The 11,789-nt window shown below is 47.2% G+C and overlaps 1 protein-coding gene across 3 annotated transcripts in view; it reads left to right on the forward strand.

Annotated features, from left to right (window-relative positions):
• The window catches only part of DRP2 (dystrophin related protein 2), a 45,696-nt gene extending 34,479 nt beyond the window's left edge, over positions 1-11,217 (forward strand). For 2 of the 3 annotated variants that reach the window (XM_063635077.1, XM_055269400.2), the window contains 7 exons: positions 1,100-1,236; positions 1,534-1,599; positions 1,859-1,924; positions 2,778-2,921; positions 5,009-5,246; positions 6,757-6,877; positions 7,204-11,217. In XM_063635077.1, the coding sequence (XP_063491147.1) occupies positions 1,100-1,236; positions 1,534-1,599; positions 1,859-1,924; positions 2,778-2,921; positions 5,009-5,246; positions 6,757-6,877; positions 7,204-7,328 (897 nt within the window). In that variant the 3' untranslated portion in view covers positions 7,329-11,217. The other variant, XM_055269399.2, reaches the window with a different exon arrangement.
• The last annotated feature ends 572 nt before the right edge of the window (positions 11,218-11,789 follow it).

Genomic DNA, 11,789 nt, shown 5'->3' on the forward strand with positions numbered 1-11,789 from the left:
TGATGCTTTGTCATTATTTCTACCCCTTCTAGTCAGTACCAAAGCTTATGCACAAATTAATTGCTCATCCCTTGGAGGGAAAAAAGAAAGATATGTCCTTTACCTAGACCCCCAAACTCCACTTGGTTTTCCCTGGTAACTGTGTCCTCCACACCTGCCTTAGCCCAGTTCAGTCAGCATCCCTGAACTCCAGCCACAGAGTTGCTCCTGTGCTGTGTTTAAAACCCACAGCTCCATGCTTAGCTTCCAGCACTGACTCTGCTCCCTACTCATCTTTACCCTTTTCTGTCCCTGCAGATGCTCCCAAAGCCCTGATCATATCCCCAGCTCCCACCACTGCTCTCTCTCCCCTATTCTCTCTCCTATTTTTCAACCTGTTTCCCCACAATCCATCTGTCCAAGCTTTCATCTCTTCAAATCCTGTTGGCACAGAAACGAGTGGCCTGGTGGGAACAGGAACCATGCCCTTTACTTTTCGTTTATTATCATTTTAAAGAAAACATTAGAAAAGTCATACATGGAAAACTGGCTGGATCTGGTAGACTGATAATCCTCTACCACCTGCTCATCCTCTACATCATTAGAATTCATAGAAAAGCTATTTTTAAAATTAACAAACATATGCTCATTATAAAATATTCGAATCATATAAAAGCGTTTAAAGTATAAAACAAAGGCTGGGTGCCGTGGCTCACACCTGTAATCCCAACACTTTAAGAGGCCGAGGTAGAAGGATTTCTTGAGCCCAGGAGTTCAAGACCGGCCTTGGTAACACAGTGAGACCCCTGTTTCTACAAAATTAATTATTATTATTATTTTTGCTTTTAGAGGAACTGAGACAATTAATTTTTTTAAAGTATAAAATGAAAGTCCTTCTCTCTCCTCACCCTGGCCCCCACCCATCCAGTTCAACTTCCCAGAGGCAACCAGTGTTGAGTTTGGCATATATCCTCCCAGACCTTCTTCTAGGAGCAGGGTATGGTGGGCATGAGCAAGAGTGGATTACCCAGCAGGCTGTCTGCTCTAGCAGAGCAGCCACACCTGCCCAGTGTATCTGGAAGCCATTAGGGTAAGTTCCTCTGCCCTGTCTCCTCCTCAGACCACATCCAGTGAGAACATGAGGGACTTTGCCACAACCTTAAAGAATAAATTCCGCTCCAAGCATTATTTCAGCAAACACCCTCAGCGAGGTTATCTGCCTGTGCAATCAGTGCTGGAGGCTGACTACAGTGAGACGTGAGTACTGGTGGCTGAGCAGGGGCTGTGGGCAGCCTCACTGAGCCCGATCATATGCTGTGAAGGGGCCGAGTCCCGGGTGGGCTAGGAGAATGTTCCAAGGTAAATCCCACTAGCAATAGGGCAGTTCAGCTTGGGCCTGACCTGCCCTCTGGCCTGAGAAGTAGACTGGAATCCAGTCTTTGTATTTTGTTCCCATCAGCTCTTGCCCATGTCCATAATGTAGGGAGCAGGAGAGGGAGGAGGAAACAGGCTGCCCAGTCTTTGGTCCTCCGAGTCTTTGCTGCTTTCTTCTAGGCCGGCTTCTTCCCCGATGTTGCCACACGCTGACACACACTCCCGAATTGAGCATTTTGCCAGCAGGTACCACCAGGTTTGCGGGAGGTGGGTGGGAGCTGTTGTAGGAAGTCCGAGGGGAAAGGATCTTCAGTTGGGACAAGGAGAATGGCGTCAGGGCCAGGGGATGTGCATAGTGGGGTGTGCAGCAGCCAGCAAGGTCCAATACTTAGGAGTAGTTGGGGCAGCTCTCAAAGCCAGTGATCCTGTTGTGAGATTAGAGTCCTTGAGATGGAAGCAGGCCCCACATCCTGTTTTCTCTCCTGCCTCTGCTCTTTATTCCTAGGCTTGCTGAGATGGAAAGTCAAAATTGCTCCTTCTTTAATGACAGCCTGTCCCCAGATGACAGCATGTGAGTTTCCACAGCTGCTTATTTGCCAGAAATAGTTCTCCTTGAGATCTTTGTGCCACTGTTTGGGAAGGGTATATCCTCCAGGGAATGGGGGTGTGTGGTGGTTAGGATCCTTAGCTCCCTGAGGAAGGAAGGCTGCTTTCTGGGCACGGTGTTCAGTAAGAAAGGCAGTCTTCCCTCTATCAATCAACCTAGGAAATGAGTGATGTACTAGCTCTCTGCCATCTTTCCAAGTCCCTTACTGTTACAAGATCCCATCCTTCTATACACAACTTTGAGGAACGAAGAATATGCCGTCCCTCATCTGAAGTTGCAGAAAGGCGCCATTATCTTGCGCTCAAGATGCCAAAGCCCTATCTAGTGCTACACTAACCCTGGGAGACATCAGGGACTTGGCTGAAGTGTAGCCAAGGGAACTCCCTGGTATGACAGCCCAGAGAAGGGGTCTTGTGTCTCTAGGGAGGTCCTCACCCTGCTCAGAGGTCCTAGGAGCTGCTGGCTACATGGATCAATCTGCCCTGACTGGGACTCAGATTCCCCTAGAGGAAGAGGAAACAAAGGAGGGTAGAGTGGGGGAACAGCACAGAAAGGGAAATGATTTGCTCATTGTTTCCCGGTGGGCTGTAAGTAGAACCCAGATACGCGCATCCTGAAAACACTCTCTCAATACCCCCAACCACAGCCTCTGCCTCCTTTGAACACTTTCATCCCTCTCAAGCCTCAGTATATGTCCTTTCCCTCTCGATGTGACTTAGAAGTGAATCCTCCAGCATGCATTTCCTGGGGCCTGAGCTGAGAGCTTTTCTCTGTGCAACAACTGGCCACCTACTCTGCTTTCCCCACACCCATGCAGAGACGAGGACCAGTACCTGCTGCGGCACTCCAGCCCCATCACAGACCGGGAGTCAGCCTTTGGACAGCAGGCTCCATGCAGTGTGGCCACAGAAAGCAAGGGGGAGCTACAGAAGATCCTGGCCCATTTGGAAGATGAGAACCGGTGGGTGTGATGATAGCAGAAATCTGTGTGGGTTCTTGAGGCAGACGGATTGAATTTAAGTCCAGGCACTTCTACATCCTAGCTGTCTGACCTTGAGGAAGTTACTTATATTCTGTAATCCTCTATTTCCTTATCTGTAAAATGGGGATGATGATCATCAAACCTGCCTCCTAGGGTCACTTGTGAAGACCAAATGAGATCAGGCATATAATGTGTTTGGCTCAGTGCCTGGCTTATAGTAAGGGTTCAATAAATGCTAGCTATTATATTAATTATTTGAATCCTTTAAATTTTTTTTTTTTTTGAGACAGAGTCTCACTGTGTTGCCCAGGCTGGAGTGCAGTGTCGTGATCTCGGCTCACTGCAACCTCTGGCTCCTAAGTTCAAACGATTCTCATGCCTCAGCCTCCCGAGTAGCTGGGACTACAGGCATGCACCACCATGCCTGGCTAATTTTTTTTTTTTTTTTTTTTTTTTTGGTATTTTTAGTAGAGACGGGATTTCACCATGTTGGCCAGGCTGGTCTTGAACTCCTGACCTCAAGTGATCTGCTCACCCCGGCTTCCCAAAGTGCTGGGATTACAGGCATGAGCCACTGTGCCCGGCCTGAATCCTTTCAATGTAACCCAAATTTTTCCAAGAACACATGAGATGCAAGCAGAGAGAATGCATAGAGAAAACAGAAGAGGGTATGACATGTTCCTGCCCTCAGAGACCTTTCAATGTTGGAAGTGGAAAGAAATATGTATCACCCTAGTAAAAGTATTCCAGAAGACGATGACACTACATAGAGCGTCTGAGGTCTGGAATAGGGATGGTGAAGAAGAATACAGGGAAGGCATGACTTTCCATAAAGTAAAGGTGGCAGCAGGGACCTAAGGAGGGTCCAAGCCACTTATGAGGCATGAAGTAGAATTCATAGTACCCCTTAGAGCAGTGCTTTGCAAACAGTAGTGTGTAAGATAGTCACTTGGGAAGCTTGGTAAAATACAAATTCTAAGTCACAGGTCTGGGTGGGGCCTCAGTTTCTGCATTTCTCACTAGCTCCCAGTGGATGCCCATGCTGCTGTTCCACAGACCACACTTGGAGTAGCAAGTCTTTAGAACAGTGCTACTCAGATTTTGGAGAGCGGACCAGGGCCAGTTTGTGACCAGTCCAAGGCAAGATAAAAAAAAAAAAAAAAAAAAAAAAAAAAAAAAAAAAAAAAAAAAAAAACAGAGAGTAAGCTTTTAGAAACTTTTACAGTAATTTGACATTGCTATGATATTCAAGCACCGAATTAGTAGGCTCATCTCATTGAATAGGGTAGAGACCAGTTTGAGTGTTGTTGAACTTGTGTGATGAATTGCACGTGGTGTGAGCTATGTACTAGTCATGTGCATTGGGACCACATACTGGTCCCCAACAGAGTGAAAAAACAAAAAAACCCTGGATTTTTACCATGAATCATTTGAGAAACTGCCTTTGAGCAGCAGTCCGCAGGCCCTGGGAAACACTGGGCTGAGAGTGACTGTTCTGTTGCAAATAAAGAAAAAACAAACAAAGCCAAAAGTGATATCCCCAAAAGTAGGCCACCTGTTTGGAATTTGTTTTTTTGATGACCCAGCATGGGTGTTCAAAGTGGGCCAAAGAGGAGGGTTGTGGAGAGAAGAGGCAAGACAGGTGGTCTCTTGTTTATGTTATGTTTTCCCTTGGAATCTAAACATCTAAAAATGGAGTAGGTGAGTCAGTGGCCCTAATGCCTCCTTTATTTGCAGACTGTGTTTCTGCCTGATTTTAAGGTCAGAACTAATCCCTAAAGCAGCACATCAAAGCACTGAGACATTTCTTACGCAAAATGTCAACTTTCTCTGCTCTGAGGTCTCAGGATGGCAGAGTAAATGACATACGTGCTGGAGAGAAAGCGGATGTGGCCATTCAAGCAAGACACAGCTGGGGGTGGGGATGGGGGTGGGGGTGGGGGTGGGGGTGAGGTGGGGTGGAAGAGCACAGGGATTGTTCACACCTAGGCCTGAGGGGACATCTGCAACCTGGACAGTCAGAGCCCTGTTAGAGCCATAGGTCTTGGTGTCTCTCTCCATGGCAGGATTCTCCAGGGAGAGCTGAGGCGCCTGAAGTGGCAGCATGAGGAGGCAGCCGAAGCACCCAGTCTGGCTGACGGCTCCACTGAGGCAGCACCAGACAACCGCAATGAGGAGCTTCTGGCCGAGGCCCGTATCCTTCGACAACATAAGAGCCGCCTGGAGACGCGCATGCAGATCCTTGAAGATCACAACAAGCAGCTAGAGTCCCAGCTGCAGCGTCTGAGAGAGCTTCTCCTGCAGGTGAGGCTGGAGACAGGAAAAGAGCCAGGGCGGCCTCTGAGCCCAGGGGAAGGGCTGGGGAGCTGAGGGCTGTGGCAAAGAAGACACAAGAGAGAGCTCCTTGGCAGTGGCTGTCAGGTAGCTTCCTGAAGAGAACTGGGCCTGCAGTTGGTAGGGGGCGGGGGAAAGAAGAGACTGGTATGGTCACATCTTCAGCCAACTCTCTTCCACCTACCTTCCATGCCACCCGCTGTGTCACCCTCCAGCCACTGTGGGGCCTGGGGCAGAGAGAAGACTTCTGAGGGCTTATTTCTTCACAACCCATTGGAATCCCATACTAAAAGAACAAACTTCAAAAATCATCTAAAACATTGATTTTGCTATCATGGTATTTGCTAGAAAGAAGTGGGTTTGGACAAGTTTGGCAAGAGAAAGATTTGTGCTATCTAAAGGTGTTTCTTGTTACTTTTTGCACCTTTCATCTCTGAGAGGCAATGTGTATGCTGTGGTAAAGCTCTGGAGTCAGGCAGCTCTCGATTTGCATGTGGCTCTGCCAATTGACTGTGGGGTGTTTGGACAGTTAGTTAACCTCTCTAAGCCCCAGTTTCCTCATCTGTACAACAGAGATGGTAACAGTACCAACTTCATAGAATCGTGGTGAACATAAAAGGAGATAATGCATTTATGGAATTTAGCATGATGCCAGGAATCTAGTACACACTTCACAAATGTTACCTATTATTGTCATCATATGTAATGGAAAATACCACTCTTCTGCCTCTTCCCCAGATCCTCCAAGGAATGGCCTCTATGGATTCCTGGAGGTTTCTAACATATGCTATGTCATGAACCAAGGATCAGGTGTGAAACTCTACATTTCCAGAGAGAATTGTGTTCTAAATAGCTTAATTATAGCTGAAATGACAGCAAGAGAGCTTTAGGTACAATGCCATTCTTTAATTAATTAATTAATTAATTAATTTTTGAGACAGAGTTTGGCTCTTGTTGCTCAGGCTGGAGTGTAATGGCTTGATCTCGGCTCACTGCAACCTCCGCCTCCCGGGTTCAAGCGATTCTCCTGCCTCAGCCTCCCAAGTAGCTGGGATTACAGGCATGGGCCACCATGCCCAGCTAATTTTGTATTTTTAGTAGAGACGGGGTTTCTCCATGTTGGTTAGGCTGGTCTTGAACTCCTGACCTCAGGTGATCCATCCGCGTCAGCCTCCCAAAGTGCTGGGATTAGAGGCGTGAGCCACCGTGCCCAGCCTACAGTGCCATTCTTATAAGAACTGGGAGTCTTTGGCACATGTTGCTAAAGGAAGAAGGTAATGGGTAATTCAATATTCTAAGAAGTTTCCTAAAAGTGGAAGCCACTGTTTTAGGTAATACCAAAAGCTTCTTAAAGTCTAAGGGTAGAGGGATGGTATGAAGTCTCTCAGGTCCCTTCTAAGCTCAGGAGTCTGTCAAAGTAAGGCAAAGTAAGTCTGTCAGGAAGGCAAAGCCACTTAAGTCATGCCTTACCTCTTGCTAGCCACCCACCGAATCGGATGGCAGTGGCTCTGCAGGCTCGTCCCTAGCTTCCTCTCCACAGCAGTCAGAAGGCAGTCACCCCCGGGAGAAGGGACAGACTACTCCAGACACCGAGGCTGCAGGTGAGTTCCCCTGGCCCTTCCCAGCCCCTTTCTCCATGGCTTTGTCCTGCCCTCGATTTCCTGCCCAAGGCTTTGCGGGGCTGGGACTGGTTTCTCCTCTTCGTTTGTGCTTAGGGTCAGGGATGATTGGTTTACTGATTGATTAATTCATATGCTTATTCTACAAATAAATGTACATTGAGCACAACCTATGTATTAGGCATTGTGCTGGGAAGATGCAAATGCTGTGGGCAGGTCTGCCCTTCAGCTGGCAGAATTCTATCTGGTCCCTTGGCCTCATAAAGGAGTCTCTAGTTCTCTTCTCAAATGTCTGTTTTTTAACCCAGATGATGTGGGGTCAAAGAGCCAGGATGTCAGCCTGTGCTTGGAGGACATCATGGAGAAACTCCGTCATGCCTTCCCTAGTGTGCGAAGTTCTGATGTGACTGCCAACACCCTGCTGGCCTCTTGATGGAGCCAGATCCCCATCCTATAGTTCATAGTCCTCTCCTGGTTCCGGTCAAAGCCTTTCCTCAGCCTTCACCCAACCTTTCCAGTTTCCACTGGCCCCACATTCCTCAGCTAGTATTATTTGGGATCTGGGCAGCAGCAGGGATCTGGTGGTATGTGAGGTGGGTGCGGGCAGTGTGGGGGAAGGGGAGGCATGATTCCTCTGACTCTAGAAATGTTCCCTTTAATCTTCAAGTTCGAGGTCAGCCCTTTAAGTACCTTTCTGTTGCAGCCCAGGCAAATATCACTTGACCATTCAGACGGGGAGCAGAGAAGCTGCCTTGCAGAGCTAAGCAGTACCTGTTGGCCCCTCTTCCTTCTCCGTAGAATTACGGAGAGAGAGAAGCCTAATTACCCCAAGGTTCCAGCATTATGAATCCACAGGGTTTACCCCTACTCTCTGGCACAACTCAGGGAGGCAAAAGGGTATCCCTGAGACACCTTCCCCACCCCAAGTGCCCCTGAAAAAGTCTGGGCAGTGTGTGTTCTATTACTTCAGCTCCAGGACAGATCGCTAGCCATCCTAATGCTACCTAGGTATTGGTTTCTCCTCAAATATCTTCATTTTCTTTAGCCTCAGTCCCTGACAGACCTTCCTTAAGGGAAGAACAGTTCATTCTGGTTCTTCTACGTTATATTTGGAAGCATTAAATCTATACTTACAGGTTTAGATTTTTTTTTTTTTTTTTTTTTTTTTTGCCCCACATCTTCCTATTTCTTAAAGGCCTCAGCATTTTGAGAGACCCACTGAGTTGCGAGTTGCTCTGGAAACCTGGCTGAAGCCACCCTTTGCTCCTCTGAGTCTGTCCTCACAGACCTGAGGACACAGTGGCAGCTTGCTGAGCAAGGGAGTGTTGCTTTCTTTGGGTGAGGAAGAGGAAGCCCACCTCAAGTCTGGAGTAGTATGACTGCCATCCAACGCCCTTCCAGGCTGTGACCCTTCTAGCCCTCAGGCTGAATCAGGTGAGGTGGCTGATTGTCCCCAGCTAATCATCAGGCATTTGCAACTGGCCACTGTGTGTAGTGGCCCCTCCATAGGAGCCACAGGCCACAAATCAGGAAGCTGGCCACTTTCCACCCAGACAACAACAACGCCTTCCTGTGCCTAAAATTGTTCTTTCTAACTCTGGAAGGTAAATCCAATCCTCAGACTGAACTAGCTCTTCCTAGGCAACATATACCATGATCTCTTTATCCAGAAACTGTTCAGAATAGATAGTAGGGGTGGGGGAGTGGGCTTGGGAATGTTGAATAGATTCAGAGCCCACTTAGGCAGCTTTCTACCAAGAGGAGCTTTATAACCTAGAGCCCTGTAGTTGACTTCATTTGCCTAAGTTTATATACATACATATCTATTCTACATATCTACTGTACATCAGTGCTCTCCTGGCCTCACTCACACATTAAATTCTAATACCTCTTGAAATATTAATGTTCTGCCTTGCTCTTTGTTAGCCCCAGCCTCTGGTTGGAAAGATAAATGTATCCTGGCTGCTCCCCTAGGATATCTCTCTCCATTGATGTTTGGGGTGGGCTGTCCTCAAGACCAAAGCAACAGAAACCCGTGGTCACAGAGAATCTAACAGGAAGAGTCACTGTTCTCTTCACTTATTCCAAATCTTGTTCGCTTGAGACCTGGGCCTTGGGTGAATTTTCCTGGGCTCCCCTAAGTGGTTTAGGTGCCAAAATAGAGCAAATCCAAGCTCTGCCCACCCCATGCAGAAAAGGACAAACAGGCCTTTATTAGCCTTTGCCAGCTAAGACGCAGAGAACATTCTCTGGCCCCTTCCAGCTCTTATGGTCTCACTCAGGGCTAAAGAAAGCAACAGTTGCCACCACAATAAGGAGGGAGTGATGGTTGGGGTGTTGTATTATAATCCAGCAGTGGGCCAGTGGGTAGAACTGCTGGGAACCTAGTTTGATCTGCCGCAGGGGAGGCAGGGCAGTGGCTTGGGTCCAGAAGCTTAGGGTTGCCTCCTCCACCACTAAGCCACAGGTCCAGGGTGTCAGACTTCACAGCATAACATCTGCCTTAGTGTTCATGAGGTCTCTGGGCAGGAGAACTGGGTATCTCGATAGATGGTGAGCAGGTGGTAGGCAGGCATCAATCATAGAACCTGGGCATCAGTCAGAGTGGGAGCATATTTGTAGGAGCCTAGATTGTGGGCAGGAATGTGGGACGGAGGGCTCAAGGACTTGGAGGCATATGCCTGCCTAAGCCTTAGGCGGGTACATGTTATGGAGCAATTTTTTACCAGGAAAGTCCTGGAAAATCTTTTCTGTTATCCCCACCCCACCTGAGAGCTCTTGGGCTGCTGAGGGCCTGTGGCAACTGCAGTGGGTCAGGCATGGTAGAAAAGATGTAGATCTTGTTATGTAGGATTTGCGTTGTAGGTGGACTGAAGCAGCAGGTCAAGAGTTGAATTCTCACTAAGTGGCCACTGACACTTTGTGGTCCTGTGTTTACCTTAATGCCTAAGGTGAGTATATTGTTCAAGGGTCCAGGGACAGTCACTGCAGTATGTGTGGGGAATTTTCCCACAGTAAGGTAAATGGATCCTTGGGTACTATGAATCCAACTTGGGGTTGGATTTACCAAAATGTGTTGTATGTTGTTAGACATCTTGTTGAGTATTAGTCTCCTAAGGGTATTGTGCATGGCACTGTGTAGTTTATAGCCCTACACTGGAAGGATGGTGAAGGGAGTTGCTAGGTTGATAGCCTAAAGAAAACCTTCTGACTGTGGGATTAGCATCAATGATAAGGAATGTGAGCATTTGCTGGTGTTGTTGTCAAATAGTATCAGAGAACAGTTAGGACTGAGAGGTGATTTCTTCTTGACAGAATTTGATAGAGGCCAAAAAGCCATTACGAGGATACCTCTGCTTCCAGTGACAGCAGAGTGGATTCACATTGATTGGGCATTGTCATGGAAGGCTAACTAGCTGGAGGACATCAGGCTGTGCTATGCTTCCCTAGGGAGGACATGTACCCTTTCCTCCAGATTAGAAAGGCTAGAATCAAGACTCTCAAGTGCCCATTTTCTTCAAGGTCTAAGGTTGGGAAATATTTCCCTACAGAGAAATCTGTTTGAGTTTCTGGTGCTCCAGGAAATGGGTTGGCAGGACACAGAAATGAGAAACCCTGAGGCCAGGAAGAGGCCAATCCTAGGAGATGTTTTTCCTCCAGATTCATTTTAAGGAATATCTGTGCTTCCTGATGTGTGTGCTTGAGATTTGGGCTCCATATCCAGCATTTGAACTCACATTCTCAATGGCAGAGTCATGGCCTGTGGCACCATTTCAAGGCCAAAAATCCCATCCAATTTCCCTTCACATAGATGACAGATAAGCAAGAAAAAGTAGCTGCCTTAACTCGAACAGTTCTGGAAAAAAACTGGAGGCCTTGTCCTGGGGCTGTGGAGACTTAATTCTTCAGCTGGGTGGCTCCCGTAGGAACAAGGAACACTTTAGCTACTTCTTACTCTTTTAACACCAACGGCTGTGGGAGAAGGAAAGGCCCAAGGCCAGGGCTCAGCTCGCAGAGTCCATCTTCTCCCACGGCTGCCACATTTGAGAGGGAGCCTGCTGAATGCCCTTGCTGTCCCCTATGGCAGTATTGAGGCCTGACCGAAGTCTGGTATGCTGATTGCTGGCTGGAAGAACTGGTCACAGGATGAAAATTGGGGAAAGGATTTGGGGGAGGTGACAAGGGTGGCATGGAAGTCTAGGGGACAAAGGGACAGGGTTGGGAACAAATTGGTTAACTTTGATTGCCACTCACTGTGGTGCTTTCCCCCTTTCCCTTGAATTCTGCTTTGAAAAGAATAAATTTGTACTTGTTTACTTTGGTTCCTTTGGTTATACTCTCTGAGTCTGATATTTCATATCTTTCCCTTATTTGGGGGTGGGAAGAGAGGGTAGACCAAGAAGACACAGAAGTACTGTAAAACATAAGGCCACCAGATGAGTCCAACACCTGTGGGACACAAAAAGACCTCCCCATTGAGCTCATCTGCCACCGTTACCCGGATTAATCACCTCTCGACCTTCTCCCAACCCTCCCCAAATTAGCTAGTTAGCGCCTTATGAGATGAGCTGTGTGTAGCAATGGTTTCTAAATTTCATCCTCCTCAATCTGAGGGTTTTTCACCAGCCTGAAGCATTGTAAGAAAAGTCAGGACAATGCATTGAGTTTTCATAAAATTATATTTATTCAGTTTAAAGGTCTACCTTTTATTCTGAGATTACGGATATACACACACACACACACACACATACTATATATAAGTATATATATGTATATACATATATATGTATATACGTATATATAGTGTGTGTGTGTATATATATATCCGTAATATGTATATAGTATATTTATGTGTATATATATCCATCTATATATATATATCCTGTGTGTATAT

Source organism: Symphalangus syndactylus, chromosome X, assembly GCF_028878055.3.
Source record: "Symphalangus syndactylus isolate Jambi chromosome X, NHGRI_mSymSyn1-v2.1_pri, whole genome shotgun sequence".
NCBI classification, from domain to species: Eukaryota; Metazoa; Chordata; class Mammalia; order Primates; family Hylobatidae; genus Symphalangus; species Symphalangus syndactylus.